Here is a 20,208-nt window from a genome sequence, read left to right as displayed (position 1 = left end):
GCCTGCTGGCGGAGGAGTCAGCCGGAGCGCGGCACTTCCTCCCCGAGGAGGGAGAGAGAGACTGCGTGACCCGAGTCACCTGACACACACTGTCACACACACACACACACACACACACACACACAACCACGGGAGCGCGCTGGGCTGGGCGCCGGGCCGAGGCCACACGTATCCACGAGAGCGCGCGCACACACACACTCACACTCACGAGGGCAGCAGGGCCCCCTCCACCCACCTAGACAGGCACACACAGACACACGCCCTTTACACGGGGCCCCTGGGACGCGGAGCCGTCACCCAGTGCGGCTGCGCGCCAAGGGCCCCCACGCGCCACTCCTGCACGTGGTGCCCGCACAGGCGGGCGAACTGGGAGGGGGTGCTGAACACCCAGAAATCCCTCCCTTCCTCACTTCCCCACCACCACCACCTACATACTGGCAGTGCCTCTACCTTAGTTAGGGTTCCCGCCCCAAAGGGGCTGTTCACCCAACACAGCTGCACCCAGGTCCCCACCTTAAGCACCAGGCTGAGGACACCGAGTGGATGCTCAAAGGCGCCCCAGAAAGAACTCAAGAGAAATGCACAGCGGAGGCGCAATCTCCATAGCAATTTTGCTTTGCAGTGCGCCTCTGGTTCAAAGTGCTTCCACCAGGAATATTCAGAAATGAGGCCTACCCAGATATACATGTTTCTTAGGAAATCACGCGCCTCCTGGCTGCCTAAGCTACATAATAATAAATCCTCTGAAGCCTTTTGGGAAAGGTCTCAGGTGTATAGCACACTCAGGGACTTTTCATACCATTTCCTTATGTCTCATTGTTGCATAGACAGTAAGCCCACATTAAGAAAATAAACTGTCCAAAGCTTTAGACTGTTGGGATGTGTGTGAAGGAGGACAACTCTCAAATACAAATAACAGCAATGTGTGTGTGTGGGGGGGGGGGACTAAAATCTGCATTCTTCCCTCACAAGCTTTTCACCACAGGACATACGGCACCCACCCTTTCTGGGTACTGCAAAAATCACATGGATAGACTTCCTTCTGTCACACACACACACACACACACACACACACACACGGCTAGTCAGCATGATAATCCAGATCCTACAGGTGCCAGCAGCTTGGCAGGTGGTGTGGTGTAGAAGAGGAGGAAGATTACTCAGGCTGGAGACTCTTGGGGCCCAAGGACACTGCAGCCTTAGGCAACATCTGCTAAGCACCTACTATATGCCAGGGGCTGGGTTAGGTAGGGTCCAAGGTCCTGTAAGTGCCTTCCATTGGCCAAACTCACCTGGAAACCAGAGGATGAGGGAGCCGGGGACCTAGTCCAGGACAGATTGGGTAGGGAGGGCAGAGTGGGTCCCAGGTGGAGTGGGGAACAGCTTCAGCAGCATGAGTGCGCTCTACTTCCTCCCCACAGAGGCAAGATACTTACACACTTCTAAACCTGAGTTTTTATCATCCGTGTGTGTGCCCAAAATCCCAGGAGAAGGGAGGAGAGATTGCAGTGTGGTCATCCCCCCAGGGCTGATTTCTCGCTTTCCCTCTGTATCTCTCTGTCCCTCTCCAGTGCATGTACCCTTTGGGAAAAAACAAATAAACAAACAAAAAAACAGGATTACCTCTTCCATAGTTAATAAGAAGATTAAGTGAGATAAAGATTTCTCAGATATTTACAGTTCTTTTCCTAGGAGTAATTCTCCTAGCCCATTTCCATTCCTTCTGTAAAAGGGTAGTGGTTAAGGTGCTGGATTCCCACGTAGCCAACCACAGATTCCGCAGCTTATGTGTGTTTCTGTCTGTGCCCAAAATCCCCAGAGGAGAATGGAGGAAAAGGGATGCAGTGGTGGCCATTCCCCCTGGGGGGTGATTTCTCATTTTCTGCCTCTCTCTGTCAGGTGAGCACACATGCCCTGTAGTAAAAATCTCTCAGAATAAAAAAGGAAACTCCAGGGAGGAGGGCTCTCCCAAGTGAGCTGAAGACTTTGGGAGGTCCCTGAACTCTCCAGCCAGCCTGGAGTGGCCCTTGAGCTGCTCTGATTCAAGAGCTGCGTGGGAGACCCTAGAAACCTGTTCCAGAGGAACCCAGATTCAGACTACTAGGGCACCCCTGGCCTGGTTGCCAAGTGCATATGCCCTCCAGACCCAGGGGTTCAGGAGAGGATGAATCATAACTCAATGGCCCCACTGTGCCTGCGACCCAGAAAAGGACAGAAATAATGAGCCCACAACCCCCCCCCAAAGAGAGATCTTCAGGGGAAACACTGTCAATAGATTGGAATGCACCCTAAGATATTTGAGAATTGAACCATTCTTGAGAATAAAAAGGAACAAATCCCATAAAAATCAGTACAAATCAAATCTTCAGTTATGCTGTACCCAAACTAGATAAAAGAGTCATAAACAGGTTTAAGGTATTCTAATAATAATTTTAAAATTCTAGTTCACTATCATTTGAAAAATGTGTAGTATTTTTAATAATATTTTTATCTTAATTTAATTTATTTATTTCATTTCATTTTTAATTTGACCAGAGAGGGACAGAGTGAGTGAGAGAGAGAGAGAGAGAAAGAAAGCAAGCTACTGGGTCCAGGGCTCGAACCGTGATCAGCCATGTGGGAGTCCAATGCCTTAACCACCAGTGCCCTTAACCACTGACCTCCAAAAATGTATAGTATTGATACTGTCTGAGCAAATAGAACAGGAAAACATTTTATGACTTTTCTTCTTTTGCTACTATCATTTCAGTACTGTCAGCTTTCAAACAAGGGTTATCCTAGAATTAATTTTGTGTTTAATCTTTCAAAATTTAAATAAAAATTTTAAAACACTATGAAACCCCTGAAAGCCTTTAAGAAACTCTTTGGGATATGCTCAGTGAGTTGGCAAAGACGTTGGAGTTCAGCCTATGTCTGGGTGTTCTGCCTATGTCAGGGAGAGTGTTCTCAAGAATGTGAGGCTTGGTCTCTTGTTTTTTTGCTGTTGCATGTAACCAGAGCAGGCTGCCTTGTACTTCAGCAGTGTTGAATAAATGTTTATAAAAAGAGAGAGGGAAGCATTGAGAACAAAAAGATAGGAAGACAGAAGGAAGAAAATAGTAAAGATAAGAAAAAGAAAATTTTTTTAAAAAGAATGAAATAAGAATAGAAAGAAGGGCAGAAGATAGCAAGTACACAGTCAGATTTCCATATAGTCTGAGCATACTTTTTAGAGAAACTTCAGGAAGAGAGAGAAACCAAGTTTTCTACTTGGTCTAAACCTTGGGAAATGTCACAATGAGGTAAACAGGAGCTGTGAGCTACAAGAGAGCAACCAGCTAGAAGCTGACATGCAAGAGACAATTCTTAGGTCTTCCTCCACTCAGGATTGCTGAAAGATCTAATGAGATGGCAACTACTTAATACTTTTTTTCTCTACTATTTCTTCTAGAATAAACTCTTTTTATTATTGTCATTATTTTCTAGAAGGCACATATACTTGCTGGAGAGAGACAGAGACAGAGAGGGCAAATGAGAAAGCACCCACCATGGAGGATAGAGGATGGTCATGCTGTAAACCCTTCTCCTCCATTTCTCCTCCTGGGTTTTAGGGTGTGAACATACACAACATCCTGTATGGTTTTCAAGGCTTCAGGTGTGAGACTCCAACCACACATTGGGTCATATGGAATCCAGCCACCTTAACCACCATGTCACCAACTGGTCCTAAAGTAAACTGTACTTAAGTTAGAGACTTCTGTAGCATCATGAAAATGAGCTTTGCCTATTTATTGTCCATTGCAATTAAACCAATTCACTTAATTTATTGAGATTTCTCCATGAATAAGACTTTGTTCCAAAATAATATGAACTTCAAAATATCCCCACTAACTAATATTATTTCTCTTAATTTATAGAGAAGAAAATTGAGGCTAACTGAGGATCACATGAGCTGGATGGTAGAACTATTGTGAGCTCAGACAGCCTGACATTAAACCTTTTTCTACCTAGTGGCCTACGGCTAACATCTGCATTGTAGCCATTGGACTGAGAAGGGTTGGAGGGAGGTGAGAACTGATGAAGCAAAACTTACCCAGATGCTCAAAAATTGGCCTGTTGTCTCAGGTTGTTAAATTTTACAGAATTCACAGTGAAGAAAGAGGAAAACAAACAAACAAACAAACAAAAACCTGGAAAGCTTCCAAACTAACAAAAGACTGGAAAGGTTTTGTCATGATAATATTGTTGATTGTCATCATTCCTTTTATTAAGAACATAAACAGCAAATGATTTAGTATCCTGTCTGGTTTTTGTGGCAATATCTCACTGTGCACTAAGCTAAATTATAAAATCTAAGTGTACTCTTGCTTAAACTTTTGAATTGTAAAGGCCAGAAGTTTATTGCCTTATTTCAGTGAAATATTTTGCGGTTACCAGTTAGATGTCTTATGATGAGGGACTTAAGAGCTATTTCAGAGAAACCTGTACCATGTAGGCAACGTAATTGCAGATCTGAATAGGGCAAGCAATTCGGCACAGCCTGCATTCTGCAGCCCAGGTATTCTGAGGCATTCATGGCATTGTGCCTGCTTCCTGGGATTCACATGTTCAAAACTTTTCATGCTTTTTTTAAAAATATGTATTTAAAGCTATTCATTTTCTCTTGAAACAAACAATGGGGAGAGCCTTGTACAGACTCTTACCGGACTCTTCATCCTGGGAAGCCAACCAAATTTCTCAAGAGGGGAGCTTACAGCTTCCTGTTCACCTGAGACTGTGATGATCTGATGAAATCTTTAAAATCATTTTCACTGAGGCAATCCATCTGGAAAGAGATTTTATTAAAATAATGTTTCATTAGGCCAGCCCATAGACTAATGAATAGTAAGAATTGATTAGGTCAGGCCAGCAGGGGACAGGAGATTAAGGAGGCTGGATTCTACATGGTCGCTTGTGTGGTTTGAGTCCTGGACCCAGCAGCTTAAAATTCACACTGGGCATGTGTCATGTGTGCCCAAAATCCCAAGAGGAGAATGGAGAAGGAGGGATTATAGCATGTTCATTCCCTTTGTGTGTGTGTGTGTGTGTGTGTGTGTATGATCTCTCTCTCTCTTTCTCTGTCTCTGGCAAATGTACATACCTTATAGCAAAAAAAAAAAAAAGGTGATTAGGTCATGAGAGTATGAGAGTTCTGCCCTGACAAATGTATTAATGCTATTATCTCTGGAGTGGTTTAGTTATCTCAGAAGTAGGTGCCTGAGAAAAAGAATGACTTCTAGACCCCTTTTTCTCTCATCCTTTTTTCTTGCCCTTCCACATTTTGCCATGGAATGACATAGTGTTAAGGCCACTACTAGATGCTGGTGCCATGCTTTTGGAATTTCCAGCCTCCAGAAATGTGAGCCACATCAATCTCTGTTTATTATAAATTAGCTGTCTGAGTTACTCAGTTATAGCAACATAAAACAGACTAAGACAGGTGGTTTGTTACTCAGCAGTAGGTAATAGGAACATGCTCTGGCTATTGCGGGACATGGGTTATAGGCATTAATTTAATGTAGAAGTAGAAATAATAAAAGACCTTTGTATTAGTCCAAAAGAAAAATGAGTCAGGACAGTAGAAAAGGAGAGAAGTGGATAGATTAGAGATAGATTTTTAAGGTGGAATGGATCGAATTTATTGATGGATTTGGTTCAAGTGGTCAAGGAAAGGTCCATTTGTTTTGAGCAACCAGATGTATGGTAATGCCGTTTATTAAATTAAGTGAGACCCAGATAAGGACAGGACTGGGGGCTGAGAAGTGAATCAAGGTCGTTGATTTCAATCTTTTAGTTACTATGTATTGCTACATGCCAATCTCTCGTCACTCTGCAATTTTGGACATTTTATAAATGTCTATCATGTTGTGATTGAAATGGCAAGACATAAATGAACTAAACATGACACTTGTAATTATTTAAACAAAGTTCCAAACACTAATGAGATGGAATTGCTACATATGAGCCTTTATAAAAAAAAAAAATTAACCTGGAGCCAGCAGGTAGCATGGTGGTTAAGGTTCTAGACTGCCACATGGCTGACCGCGGTTCAAGTCCCAGGTCTGGTGTCTTGCTTTCTCTCTTTCTCTCTCTCTCTCTCTGATGAGATCATGAGCCCTATATCAAATTTTTAAAAATAATAACAAATTAAATATTTTTAAATTAACTTTTATTTGTAGGGAGGCAGAGGGTGGTACAGTGTTAAAACATGACACTCTGCAAGGCTGACCCACATGGGAAGGTTTTGGTTTCACATCCAGAGACCTCTCTGAGAACACCAGGCACATGCATGCCCATGATCAGGGACCAGCTGAGCCTGAGTTGTGTGAAAACCTTTTGGAGGTGCCTGTATCACTCTCTCTCTCTCTGTCTCTCTTTCATTCATAGAAGAAAATAAGTAAATAAACTTTAAAAATAATTTTTAAAATTAACTTTTTAGGAGCCAGCAGGTGGCATGATGGTTGAGGCACTGGATTCCCACATGACTGAACACAGTTCAGGTCCTAAACTCAGTGGTTTGAATATCATGCTGGGTAAGTGTGCATGCATGCCCAAAATCTGAGAGGAGAATGGACAAGATGGGATTGTGGTGGCCATCTCCCCTGAGGAGTGATTTCTTGCCTTCCTACTCTCTGTCTCTCTCTCTCTCTGTCTCTGTCTCTCTCTCTCTCTTTGGCGAGCACATGTGCCCTATAGCAAAATCCTAAGAAAAACATTTACTTTTTAAATTAACTTTTGGGGCCAGTAGGTGGCATGGTGATTAAAGGCACTGGATTCCCACATGGCTGACTGTGGTTCGAGTCCTGGACCTGGTGGCTTGCTTTCTCACTTTCCCTTTCTCTCTCTCTGGTCAAATTTAAAAAATAATAATAGTAACTAATAGAGTTAAATAATTTTTTAATTTTAATTAATTAATTAACTTTTTGGGGACCAGCAGGTGTCAAAATGGTTATATCACTGGACTTTCACATAGTCGATCACAGTTTGAGTCCTGGACCTGACAGCTTAAAACTCACACCAGACATGTATGTGCATGCCCAAAATACTGAGAGGAGCCTGGTGGAGAAGGAATTGTGGTGTGGCCATCCCCGCTAGGGAGGGATTTCTCACCTTCTGTCTCTTTGTCTCTCTCTATCTCTCTGGCGAGTGCACACGCCCTATAGCAAAAATCTCTCTAAAATGAAAAATTAAATTTTCTTTTCATATGGACTTTTTTTTTTAAAGGCCTTTGCATAGGGCATGTGTGTTTGCCAGGGAGAAAGACAAACAGAGAGAGAACATAAGAAATTGTCCCTCAGGAAGGTTGGTTATGCCAGTTCTCCTTTCAGGATCTTGGGCACACATGCACACATGCCCAGCATGAATTTTAAGTCACTGTGTTGCAGTCAGCCGTGTGGCAGTCCAGCGCCTTAACTACCGCACCACCTACTTTTAAAGACAAACTCTGATAAAAATGGTGCTATAACATGGCAGCAGGAAGTTCTTAACAACAAAGTCAGCAGAACAGAGGTATTCACTGTTCCACATGTCAGTGGAAGTCAGATTCTCCAAGACAAAAAATCCTTACTAAAACCTAGTGGTGTGGGGTAGCAGGTGGTATGGTGAAAACAGTGAACTCCCAAGTGGCCTGTGGTTTGCATCTCAGACCTGGAGGCTTGTTTTCTCACTTACCTTCTCTCTATCTGTTTCTCTCTGGTGAGTGCATGTGCCCTATAACAAAGTTAAAAAATAAATAACAATAATAAATAAGTAAAAATTAAATAAATAATTCTTTTTAAAAATCCTGGGGAGCATCAGTGGTGTGGTGATTAGAGCGGATGGATCCAATGTGGCCGGCTGTGTAGTTCAAGTCCTAGGCCTAGCAGTTTGAGATACTTTGTGCATGCTTGTATGCCCAAAATCCTGAAAGGAGAAGTGGAGGAAAGGGTTGCAGCATGACTATCCCCTATGAGGGGTGTTTTTCACTTTCTTTCTCTCTAGAGAGCACACTTGCCTTTTGTCAAGTTAAAAAAAAAAAAATCCACTAAAATGAAATCCAGGAATGTCACTTACACATATCATTTTATTTTATCTAACAAAAGTAATAAACTGTCTAGCAGCTAATTACCACCCATTCTCAAGCTCTTTCATTTTTAAAAATTAATTTGTTTTATTTCTTTCATGAGAGAGAGCATGTACATGAGAAAGAGACGAACAGGCACCGTTGACAGGGCTTACCACACTGCAACCCCCCTCCCCCAGCCCTCCAGCCAGTCAGGATCCTTGGTGAATATGGACCAGGCATGCTTCATGTCAGCTCTGGATCTGAACCACTGGATGTGTGACTTCCGGTACTATAGATCAGTACACAACCACCTGTATCACTGAGCTTAAGCCCAAACCCCTCATTCAGCCCACTTCCCAAACTAGAGGTGGGGAAAGTAAGAACATCTAGTTCTAAGACTTTCTCACATCTGGTCAGGAAGATGTAAGGAGGGAATCCTGCTGGGAAACTTCAAGGAACCCTCTAGGAAAGGGTTTGAAGAGACTGAAGAGTCAGAACAGTCCCCCTGGCACTAGGCTTTTCATCATGAGGTAACAGAATCATATCAATCCAGACGCGCATGCACGCATGCACACACACACATGCACACAGTCATAGGAATAGCAGAATAGAAAGAGAAAATGTCTAGATGGCCTTACTGAACTGCCACACTCAAACTTGGATATGCCTACCCCAAACTCTTTTTCCCTCAACAAACAAGAAGCCACAACTTTGTTAATGAGAGGAACAGTAAAAATTTCAAACCACGGCCCAGCCTGGTGGTGCAGTTGATAGTATAGTGAGCTCAGTACTGGAAGTTTCTTTCAGTACTAGAAGCCACATGACTGACGTGGGGTTTGGATAACTGCCCTGGTCAACGTGGAACACACCAAGCACACATATCCCCAGGATCCTGGTAGGCTGAAAGGCTGGGGGAAGGAATCATGGTGTACAAGAGCCTGTTCAGGGGGCTTCCTCTCTCTCTCACATGTACACCACCTGCTTTCTATTATACATAACATAAATAAGCTAAAAAAGGCTCAAACCAAGATGCAGTTACGCTTTTCAAACACCACAAATAAGGGTCCTCATTTTCAGATGATGAGGTGATTAGTTCCATATGGCATTTACGATATCATTATTGTTCTTCAGGGCTCAGACTGCTATTGCTCTTGACCTACTTGACCAATTCTGTGTCCTTAACTTTTATACTACTTAATCAACCTCTTACCCTTACTGTGCTCTGGTACAGTTAATCTGTTTTCTTGACTATTTGAAAAATTTCAGCTTGAACTTGAGTTTCTTTCTTTTTTCTTTTTCTTTTTTTCCTTTTGAGAGGTTTTTGTTGTAGGGCACGTGCACTCGCCAGAAAGACAGAGAGAGACAGAAAGCAAGAAATCACCCCCCAGGGGGGGATGGCCACACCGTAATCCCTTTTCCTCTCGGGATCTTGGGCACACACGCACACACGCTTGGCCTGAGTTTAAGCCACCAGGTCCAGGTGGCTACATGGGAGTCCAGCAACATAGCCATTATACCATCTGCTGGTCTCAAAACTTTGAGTTTCTTAACATCTCCTAATCATGCTTGCAGACTTAAATCCTCGATCTTGGTTTTGCCCCAAAAGAGGTAGGTGTCTGTGGCTAGCCCTGGTTTTGTGATGGCAAAGAGGATATTCTTAGATTTTAGACAGTGACTCTAATCGTCCCCCTTTCCAACCTATAGACGATTCCGTTCGGACACAGCCCTCTGTGCCTTCTTTTCATTCCTACTGTGTTGCTTTACTCACTGGCTCATCATCCCTTTCAGCTGCGGCTGCCGGCTGGGCTTGCCATGTGGTTGCCTGTGTGTAGTTGTGTTCCTCAAGCTCTGGCATGGATAGATTCTGTTCCATACCTGTACGGGGAACACAGAGCCAAGATAGTGGCTGAAAGGGCTCAAACTTCTTATTTCATGAGAAAATGAGAAGTCTATTCTTTAGGCCAGCCCCTCCCCACCTTGTCTGGTTATGGCACACACAGAAAGTAATGCTACCTGGGGCCAACCTCTGGCATAGTTGTTAGGGTGACTGGATTCCACATAGCTGACTACATGGTTCAAGTCTCAGACCTGGAGGCTTGAGAAACATGCCACGCACATTTGTATGAACACCCTAAATCCCAAAAAAGGTAGAGACATGAAGGAAAAAGGATTGTGGCATGGTCTGCAATGTACCCAGAAGTACCCAGAAGGGCGCTTTCTCACTTTCCCTCTATGTGTCTCTCTCTGGCAGGCGCACACACCCTTTGGCAACTTTGCTTTTTAAAATGATGTTATCTGTATGGCACACTGCTTACAGCCAGATGTGACTGGCACAGAGAATTTGGTCACTTTGGTCCCTGTCCAGCTGCCCCAAAGGCTGAGGGGATCAATAACTTAGCCATATCTATAACTCATTTATGGCACACAAATAAATGGTGGTGACAAACCAGTTGGAAAGTTCTGTGTGAACTGTGGGGTGGCATGTTCTGATGTTTGCAGTAATATACCTCCTAACAGAGGAGTGAAGGAGGAGTGGATGGTAGAGACTCAATCATATACCTGCTGGTGATATTTTAAAATTATGTCATATTTGGCTTAATGGTTACATCACTGGACTCCCATGTAGTCAACTGTGGTTTGAGTCCTGGCCCCAGTGGCTTGAAACTCACGCCAGGAGTGTGTGTGTGCATGTGTACATGCTCAAAATTCCAAGAGGAAAGCAGAGGAGAAGGGATTGCAGTGTGAACGTGCCCTCTTGGGGGAGTGAATTCTTGCTTTCTGTCTCTCTGTTTCTCTGATGAATGCATATGTCCTATAGCAAAAATATCTCAAAAGAAAAGAAAAGAAAAGAAAAGAGAGAAGAGTCACGTTATATTCAGAGGATCCTGATACAGGCATCTCAGGAACTACAGGAGATAATTGAGGCACCACAAAAAAGGGACTTGTTTATCTTCTCTCTGCACTTTTCATTCTTGTCTCTTTGCACGAAAACCAGCTTTCAGTGCTTTTCCCACCGTGTGGCAGGAGATGACTGCCCTACTCCCTCCAGTGAAAGCTGGCCCAGATTCTAGAACCAGGATGCCTGGGTTAAGTTCTACTAATTAACTGTGTGACCTAGACTTACTTATTTTACCTCTCTGTGACTAATTTCCTCATCTCTAAACTGGTGATCATATTAATGCCTCAATAGGGTTGTTGGAAGAATTCAGCCCATTAAACTATATAAAATAGTCTTAAATAGTAAGCACTATATATGTATTAGTTATTATTATCTTTAGTTCCCAAGTAAGAAAATGTGACTGATTGAGGTCAGGCGAGTTGGTCATTCTAGGTCTAACACATCACCATGTACTGCTCCCACAAAGCACACACCTCTGCTGGAAGTTAACATTTGACTAAGCACTGTGTTCATCACTAGACTCCAGGGCCACTTGCTATTGTTCACCATTCCATCCTCAGTGCCTTGCACAGCGGTTAGAATCTCCATGAAGTATACTTCTAGGATACACCATTTACATTGTGTTTCTGTGCAACATGGGAGTTTGATGGTAGTCAAGTCCCAATAAATATGTGCTAATAACTGAATTAATGGTATAGTCCACTAAGGTTGAGCGTCCAGCTGTGAGGTCTACCCTCATGGGTGCAGAGGTGGCTCTTAACAAAGGGGGATAAGTTGATCAGAAACCTCCAAATGCATTCGCTATTGCCTGGCTCAGGGAATAAAAAGTTGAAGAAATTTCAGGTGGATGTGGTTGGTGGCATAACTAACTCTCCCACTTTATTCTTATTTTGCTAATCCCAATGTCTCTGGATATCATGGTGCTCAGGGAAGGAATCCCAGACCCAGAGGTTGAATCATGATTCATCTATTCTAGGTATAATGACCCTTCCCCTACCTTTGTGACCCTGTTTTGACCACTAAATGTAAGGAGAAATAGGTTTAAGAGACATTCGAGAAGAATTTGTTCACCAACTAAAATAAATACAGTGAAAAGTTTGTATCCTCTTCCTGTCTTGATGTCAAGCCAAAGACAAAAGTCAAAACTGAGGGTGCCACAATAGAATGACAGAAAGAGCCTAAGCACAGATATTTATACTCATGTTAGCTATTATATATTTTATTATTTGTATATTCATTTGTATCATTTATATGCATTGTTTATATCGTGACATATTGTAACTGATAAACATGGTCCCTATACTCAGGAACTAAAAGTGAGTGAAGGAGACAGATGGGAAAACCAATAACTTAAAATCAGAAACAGAGAAGGATGCCCTCTGTCACCACTTTCTATTCCATAGGATGCTGTAGATTGACTGTAATACGATAGGAAAAAGAAACAAAAGAATGTGACTCCAAAAGCACATGCCATTCATAAAAAAAAATTGATAAATTGAACTTTATCAAAATTAAAACCTTTTTTTTTCTACAAAGACTCTATTAAGAGGACAAAATGGCAAGCTACAGACTGGAGTAAAATATTTGCTAATCACATATCTGACATAGGACTCATATCTAGAATATATAGAGTTATCAAAACTTAACAGTATAAAAAATAAAACCAGAAGATACTCCAAAGACATAAAGAGGCATTTCACTGAAGAGGATATATGGATATCAAAACAGCACATGAAAAGATGTTCACCACTCAGTAATTGAGAAAATGCAAATAATTGAGACCAACAGTTCGTGTAATGGCTATGTCGCTGAACTCCCATGTGGTTGACCACAATTTGAGTCCAGGACCCGGTAGCTCAAACTCAATCCGGGCACATGTGAGTGCGTGCCCAAGATCCTGAGAGGAGAATGGAGGAGAAGGGATTGCAATGTGGCCATCCTCCCTGGGGGGTGATTTGTCACTTTCTGTCTCTCTGTCTCTCTCTGTCTTTCTGGTGAGCGCACGTGCCCTATAGCAAAAACCTCTCTCAAAAAAAAAAAAAAAAAACCCAAAAAGATAAATAAATAAAAAGAAAATGCAAATAATTAAGACCACAGTGAGATACTACTACATACCTATGACAATGACTGAAATGAAAAAGAGTAATAACACCAAATTCTGGCAAAGATTCAGAGAAACTGGACCTCATACATTGATGATGGGAATGTAAAATGGTACAGGCATTCTGGAAAAGAGCTTGATAGTTTGTTATAACACTAAACATGTGACTAACAAATAACCCAGCAATTGTTCTTCTGGTTATTTTCCCAGAGAAATGAAAATGTATGTTTTGGGCCTGCAGCTGGCATGATGGTTAGAGGTGCTGGACTCCCACATGGCCACCCATGGTTCAAGTCCTAGGTTCAACAGCTTGCTTTCTCGCTTTCCCTCTCTCTCTCACTCTGTCCTTCTGTGGTCAAATTAAAATAAATATATAAATAAAGTTAAATAAAATAATTCTCTTAAAAAAGTATGTTTACATAAAAACTTGTACATGAATGTTCATAGCAGCTTTATTTATATTAATGAAAATTATTAACAACCCAAATACCCTTCAACAGTTGAATATCTGAACAAACTTTGGTACATCCATGCTATGGAATACTACTCAACAATAAAAAGAATGAACTACTGATACATATAACAGCTTGCATGAATGCCAAGGACATTATATAGTATAAAGAAAGGTAGTTTCAAAAGGTCATGGGCCAGCTGGTGGCATAAGGTTATGGTGCTGGATGCCACACGGCCAACTGCATACTTCAGTCCCAGACCCAGTGGCTTGAGAAACATGCCAGGCACGTATGTGTGCATACCCAAAATTTCAAGAGGAGAATGGAAGAGAAGTGATTGTGGTGTGGCCATACCTGGGGGGGGATGCTTTCTCACTTTCTCTCTCTCTCTCTCTCTCTCTCTCTCTCTCTCACTTTCTCTCTGTCTTGCCCTGTAGCAAATTTAAAAAGAAAGAAAAGAAAAGAAAAAGTCACAAACCAAAGGCCAGCCAGTGGTTAAGGCACTGGATCCTACATGACCAAGTACATAGTTGAAGTCCCAGACCTAGCAGCTTGAAGGACACACCAGACACATGTGCCTGCATGCCCCAAGTCCAAAATGGAGGGGGAAATGGAGGAGAAAGGATTGAGGTGTGACAATGCCACATGAGATGTGCTTTCTCAGTTTTCAGCTCTCTCTCTTTCTGTCTCTCTGGTGAGTGCACAGGCCCCATGGCAAAATGATTAAAAAAAAAAAAAAAAAGTCACACACTATAAGATTCTATTTATATAACATTCTTGAAATGACAAAACTAAAGATAGAGAACAGGTTACTGGTTGCCAGGAGTTAGATAGTGTGGGAAAAGGGGTTGAGTGTGACTGTACCAGATTAGCATGAAGAGAATTCTTTGTGATGACATAGTTGTGGTATTTTTTTTTTTTAGAGGTTTTTGCTATAAGGCATGTGCACTCACCAGAAAGACAGAGACAGAGAAATAGAAAGTGAGAAATCACCTCACAGGGGGATGGCCACACCACAATCCCTTCTCCTCCATTCTCCTCTCAGGATTTCGGGCATGCATGCACACGCACCCGGCGTGAGTTTAAGCCACCAGATGGACTACATGGGAGTCCAGTAACATAGCCATTACACTAACTGCTGGTCCCCAGCATAGTTTTCTCTTGATTGTGATACTGGTTACATAAAGCTATATGTGACAAAATTGCATAGAACTATACACACATTGTACCAATGACTCAATATCAGAAAAATATAAATTTTCTCTAAAATGCAGTAGAAACAATTTTGTGACTATTAAAAATCAAAATCCTATGTTACTCATGGAATCTAACCACTAATTCTATATCTATGGATGAGTAAAGGACTAAGAATACTTGAGATCTTTGTAAAGAAGAAAAAGAAGAAAGTCATAGGAGGAACTCTATGGTCAAACGTCAAGATCTGAAATAAAACTATGGCATTTCAGACGATATTTTATTAGCACAGAGAAAGGCAAATGGAACAAAATAGAGGACCTAAAACATCTCATACACACGCAGAAACTCATTATAAGATATCCCTAGCATTGCAAATGAAAAAATAAATTAATATTAGAGGGAATATGAACTTAAATGTGAAAGTCAAAATTTTAAGACTTTTGGAAGAAAATATGGGAGAATTATTTTTTGTCAGAGGCATGTGTGTTTGTGAGGGTTTGTGGGGAAGGGGAGAATGAGGAGGAAACACTCCCCCAATGGGACTTGGTTATGTTTCAATCCCTTCTCTCCCATTTCTCCATCCTGTTAGGATTTTGAGCACACATGAAAACAGGCCTGGCATTTTTTTTTTAAGCTGCCAGAGCTGAGATTCAATCTGTAGTCAGCCATGTGGAATCCAGCTCCCCCAACCACTAGGCTATAGGGCCATCCTAGAAGAATATGAAAATTTTATTTACTTGGGATCAGGAAGGACTTTTGTTTGTTTTTTAATAATTATTTATTTTATTTTATTCACTTATTCATTTATTTTTTGGTTTGATCAGAGAGAGACAGAGGGCAAGAGTGAAAGAGAGAGGAAGTGAGAAAGCAAGCCACCAGATTCAGGACTTGAACCCTAGTCGGCCATGTGGGAGTGTCCAGCACCTTAACCACCATGCCACCTGCTGGTCCCCAGGGAAGGACTTTTCAAAACACCTGAAACAGGGCAAAAGATATGATTGGTTAACAAAAGAGGAAACAAAGATGACTCCTAAACATTAAAGATGCTCAACTGTACTGGTATGCATATCTGACACAGGACAGAATATATAAGGAGTTCTCAAAACTTAACTGCAAAAAAAAAAAAAAAAAATCCAATTAGAAAATAATAATGAGGCCAGTAGTGGGTATAGTGGTTGGGCCATTTGAATGCCATATGGTTTGAGTCCCAGACCTGGTGGCTTGCATTTTCACTTTCACTCTCTCTCTCTGATGACTATAGCAAGATAAAAAATAATAATAATAAAGGGCTAGCAGGTGGTATAGTGGGTGGGATGCTGCTCTCTCACATGGTCACCTGTGGTTCAAGTCCTGGGCCTGATAGCTTACTCTCTCTGGACAAATTAAAAAAAAAAAAACTATAATAAATAAAATAAAATAAATAATTATTTTTTAGAAAAGAAAATAGTCACAAGACATAAAGAGACATTTTACTGAAGAGGATATAAGGATGTCAAATAAACATATGAAAAGATGTTCAACACTATTTAGCCAAATACAAATTATAATTGTTATGAGAAACTATTTCAAATTCACAAAGAAAACAAATGCTGGCAAAATATGGGCAAGGGGGACTATCATATACCATTGTTGGGAATGAAAATTGGTATGACTAGTTTAGAAAACTACTTGACATTATCTAGTAAATTTGAACATACCTTACAAGTCAACAATTCCACTTCTAAATATGTAGTCTAAAAAAATTCTTGCATGCAACTATCAGGAGAAATATTTTAGAATGTCTAGGACTAGCCCCGTGGCCTAGCCGTTAAGGTAGTAGGATTTCACTTGACTGACCAACTTTCACGTGCCAGGCCTGTGTGTGTGTTTGTAAGCCCCAAATCCCAACAGAATGGAGGAATTGAGAAGAAAGGACTGCAGTCTGACCATGCCCAGTTTGGGGAAGTAGTTTCTCCTCCTTTTTCCTCTCTCTCTGTTACTCTGTCTCTCTCTGGTGAACACACACAGCCTTTGGCAATTATATAAAATAAATAAATGAAAGAATGTTCAGGGTTTGTAACAGCAAAAACTAGAGCCAACCCAACATCCAAAATAGGATTGAGAACTAAATTGTGGTATGAAATATATGGAGGGGGTTCTTCAAAATGTTCTAAGAAAACACATATTATGAAAAAACTATGCATGGATTTCACTTTTTTGCACTGAAATACTTTTTAAAAATAATTATTAAAAAATTTTAAATTATTATTATTTTTCAATTGAACCAGAGAAAGAGAGAGTGTGGAGGGTAGTGAGAAAGCAAGCCGCCATGTCCGAGACTCGAACTGCAGCCAACCATGTGGGAGTCCAGTGCCAATCACCATGCCACCTGCCAGCTCCATGCACCAAAATACTTTTTAAAAAAAATTATTTATTTAATTTTATTTATTCATTCATTTATTTTTAATTTGACCAGAGGGAGACACAGAGAGAGAGCGAGAGAGAGGGAAAGGGAGAAAGGAAGCCACCAGGTCTGGGACTCGAACCATGGTCGGCCATGTGGGAGTGTCCAGCACCTTAACCAGAACACCACCTGCTGGTCCTGCACCAAAATACTTTAATTCCACTTTCCCATGAACTTCTTGAAGTCCCTTCACATTACAGAGAAATCGAGTAGCTGAATCTCAGAAACGCATTGCTTATCAAAAAATGCAAATTGCATAGGAATCACGCAAAACAATTCCATTTACAATAGTTCAAAAACAGGCAGAAGTGAATCATGCAGTGTTCAGGGATACATTTGCAATAAGAGAATTATTAACAGGAACGTCAGTATGGTGGTTTCCTCTTGGGGACAAGGATATGATCATGGAGAGAGGGGCACACAGAAAGCTTCTTGCTGAGAAGCCCTGGTTGGTAAACACACTATCAGTGGAGTGGCAGGGACAGAAGCCAGACCAGTGTGCTGAAGGCTGAACTAAAGCTAACAACATGAAAGATGGCTGGTGCAGACGACTCAGTAGAGAAACATTGCTGGGAATAAACACATGTCAAATACAAATTACAACTGTTATGAGAAAATAGTATCGCAAAGCGGTGCGAGTTACCATTCGCAGAGCAGGCTTGTTTCTCGTGAGGCAGAAGAAAGGGGCAGTGGGGTATACACGAGGCTAGCTGTCATTGAGCTGAACAGAGGGGCAAGAAGGGAGCTGCAGACGGGGAGCCTCTCATGCAGAGGGAGATTTAGGGGTCTCCTTTCATCCATTTCCCAAAGACTGTGTGCCCACTTGGAGATGAGCAAGCTCTCTAAGCAGCTCCGCTGCTGCCTGCCGTGGTTCCCATGAGGCCTCCTGCCAGGAATTCCCATTAATCAAAGTCTAGGAATAAATGCAGTCAGCTCCCAGGAGCATTCACAGGTCTTGCAGGCTGGTTTGGGCTTTCTGTTCCTTTCAGCGTGATTGTTCCGACTGCCCACAAATATAACTTGAAACTCCAGTTGGTTGTCACGTTATGGTGATGTTTTAAAAAGTCTCTCAGGGAAATAGAGCACTCGGTGTCTTTGGAAGTTTATTCAAAGGACTAGCTAAGGAAACTCTTTAATCGGGAAGCGTACAAGAAGAAATGATCACATTGAAAGGTCGTGTGTACATCCCTTGTCTTTGGAATTCTCCTGGAGCTTGGTGGTGACCTGCCTGGAGAGAAATCTGGAGCTACTTAGCGAGCAGGGGAAGGAACTGTCTTCTAACAGCCCTATGTGGGGAATGATAGGGATGGGCGCAAATCTGAAGAGGGCCAAAGGCCACTCAGAAGACAAGTGAAACTGCAGCTATGACTATGAGGCTGGGGAAGTTCCCCCAATAATGGGAAAATCAGGCACTCACCCTCTCCTGCCGTGGAAAGGAGCTCTTGAGATTTTTCCAGCCTAATGTTCCCAGAACTGAAGAGAGTGGGAACCAAATAAGCTAAGAAAAATGAGGAAAGCATCATGTCATGTTTCTTTTGCTCTGGAAACCAAGCCTATTTCAGAGGGGTTAAGAAAAGTTAGGTTTAGGACCAGCAGTTGGTGTAATGGCTATGTCACTGGACTCCCATGTGGTCGACCACAGTTCGAGTCCTGGACCTGGTGGCTTAAATTTACATAGGGTGCGTGTGCCTGAATGCCCAAGATCCCCAGAGGAGAATGGAGAAGGGATTGCGGTGTGGCCATCCCCCCTGGGGCGGGGGGGGCGGGGGTGATTTCTCGCTTTCTGTCTCTCTGTCTCTCTGTCTTTCTGGCGCATGCACGTGCACCATAGCAAAAACCTCTAAAAAAAAAAAAAGAAGAAGAAGAAAAGTTAGGTTTACTGATGGTGAACATAATTTGTCCCAAATCTTGTCCCATAACTCAGGTGAGACTGAAACTCCATTTTAGGGTTCCACCTGCCTCATCCTCCATCTCTTTGTGTTTAGAGAACAGATACTGTTCCTGCTTATTAGAAAAGTTGAATGAAGTCCCATTCCTTCATACATTTATTCAACAATGGTTTATTGAATGCTTTTTTTTTTTTTTTTTTTTTTTTTTGAGGTTTTTGCCTTAGGGCTCAAGTGCTCTCTCACTGGAGATAGAAAGAGAGAGAGACAGTGAGAGGGAAAGTGAGAAATCACCCCCAGGGGGTATGGCCATACAATCCCTTCCCCTCCATTCTCCTCCTGGGATCTTGGGCACCCACACCAGTGGGCCCACCAGGCCCACTGTGAGTTTCAACCCACTGGGTCTGGGACTCGAACTGTAGTCTGGCCTGTGGGAGTGACCCCCTATCCACTGTGCTCAGAGATCTCTTCCAGTATGCAAGAAGTAGCTGTGAAACAGGGGTGAGCTGGGTGGCCCGGGGTTAGGTAAAGCACTGCTCAAGAGAAGCCGTATCTCACGTGACAACTCGAGTTTATAAGCCTGGACCTGAGAGAGGCAGGTACCCCCAGCGCCCAAGATCCCTGGAGCTGGAGTGCTGGAAGCATAGAATGGCCGCGTTGACTACCTCCTGCAGTGGGTACTCATCTCTGTCTCACTCACCACACTGAGACGATGGTATTAAAGTGTGGTAAGAATAGGGGGTTAGGACCCGCAAGTAGCGTGATGGTCGAGGTGCTGGACTCCCACATGGCCCACGAAAGTATGAGTCCCAGACCTGATGGCTTGCTTTCTCATTTTCCCTTTCTCTCTGTCTCTCTTTGGTCAAAATAAAATAATAATAATGATAAAATAAAATAAATAATTCTTTTTAAAATATAAGAATATGAAGGTCAGGATCGCTCAGTGCTTTTGTCAGTTCCATATGGGAGGATCTGGCAAACTGCTTACAGACACGCTGTCTGGAATAAAGGCTTCCCTTCTCTCCAGCTGCCCTCGTGAATCGGGGCCATTCCCCATTGTTTCGTTCCCACTGAGCAGCCTCAGCTAAGTGAACTATGGATGTGTTTAAGTATCCACTTAGCCACAGGTCGAGGGTCAGAAGTTGCTCTTCCCAGTTGCTCTGTCCCC

The 20,208-nt window shown here is 42.4% G+C and overlaps 1 protein-coding gene across 1 annotated transcript in view; it reads right to left on the bottom strand.

Moving 5' to 3' along the window:
- Positions 1-20,097, bottom strand: part of RRAGD (Ras related GTP binding D) — an 87,386-nt gene extending 67,289 nt beyond the window's left edge. Inside the window, exons 1-3 of the mRNA XM_006155308.3 lie at positions 20,029-20,097; positions 18,572-18,707; positions 9,831-9,937 (exon numbers count right to left, since the gene is read on the bottom strand). Coding sequence (XP_006155370.1) covers positions 9,831-9,937; positions 18,572-18,707; positions 20,029-20,097 — 312 coding nt within the window. The remainder of the gene's footprint in view (positions 1-9,830; positions 9,938-18,571; positions 18,708-20,028) is intronic.
- Between the last annotated feature and the right edge of the window lie 111 nt (positions 20,098-20,208).

This window comes from Tupaia chinensis, unplaced genomic scaffold (assembly GCF_000334495.1).
Source record: "Tupaia chinensis unplaced genomic scaffold, TupChi_1.0 Scaffold000444_1, whole genome shotgun sequence".
In the NCBI taxonomy this organism is placed as follows: domain Eukaryota; kingdom Metazoa; phylum Chordata; class Mammalia; order Scandentia; family Tupaiidae; genus Tupaia; species Tupaia belangeri.
This window is presented reverse-complemented; position numbering and strand designations above follow the sequence as displayed.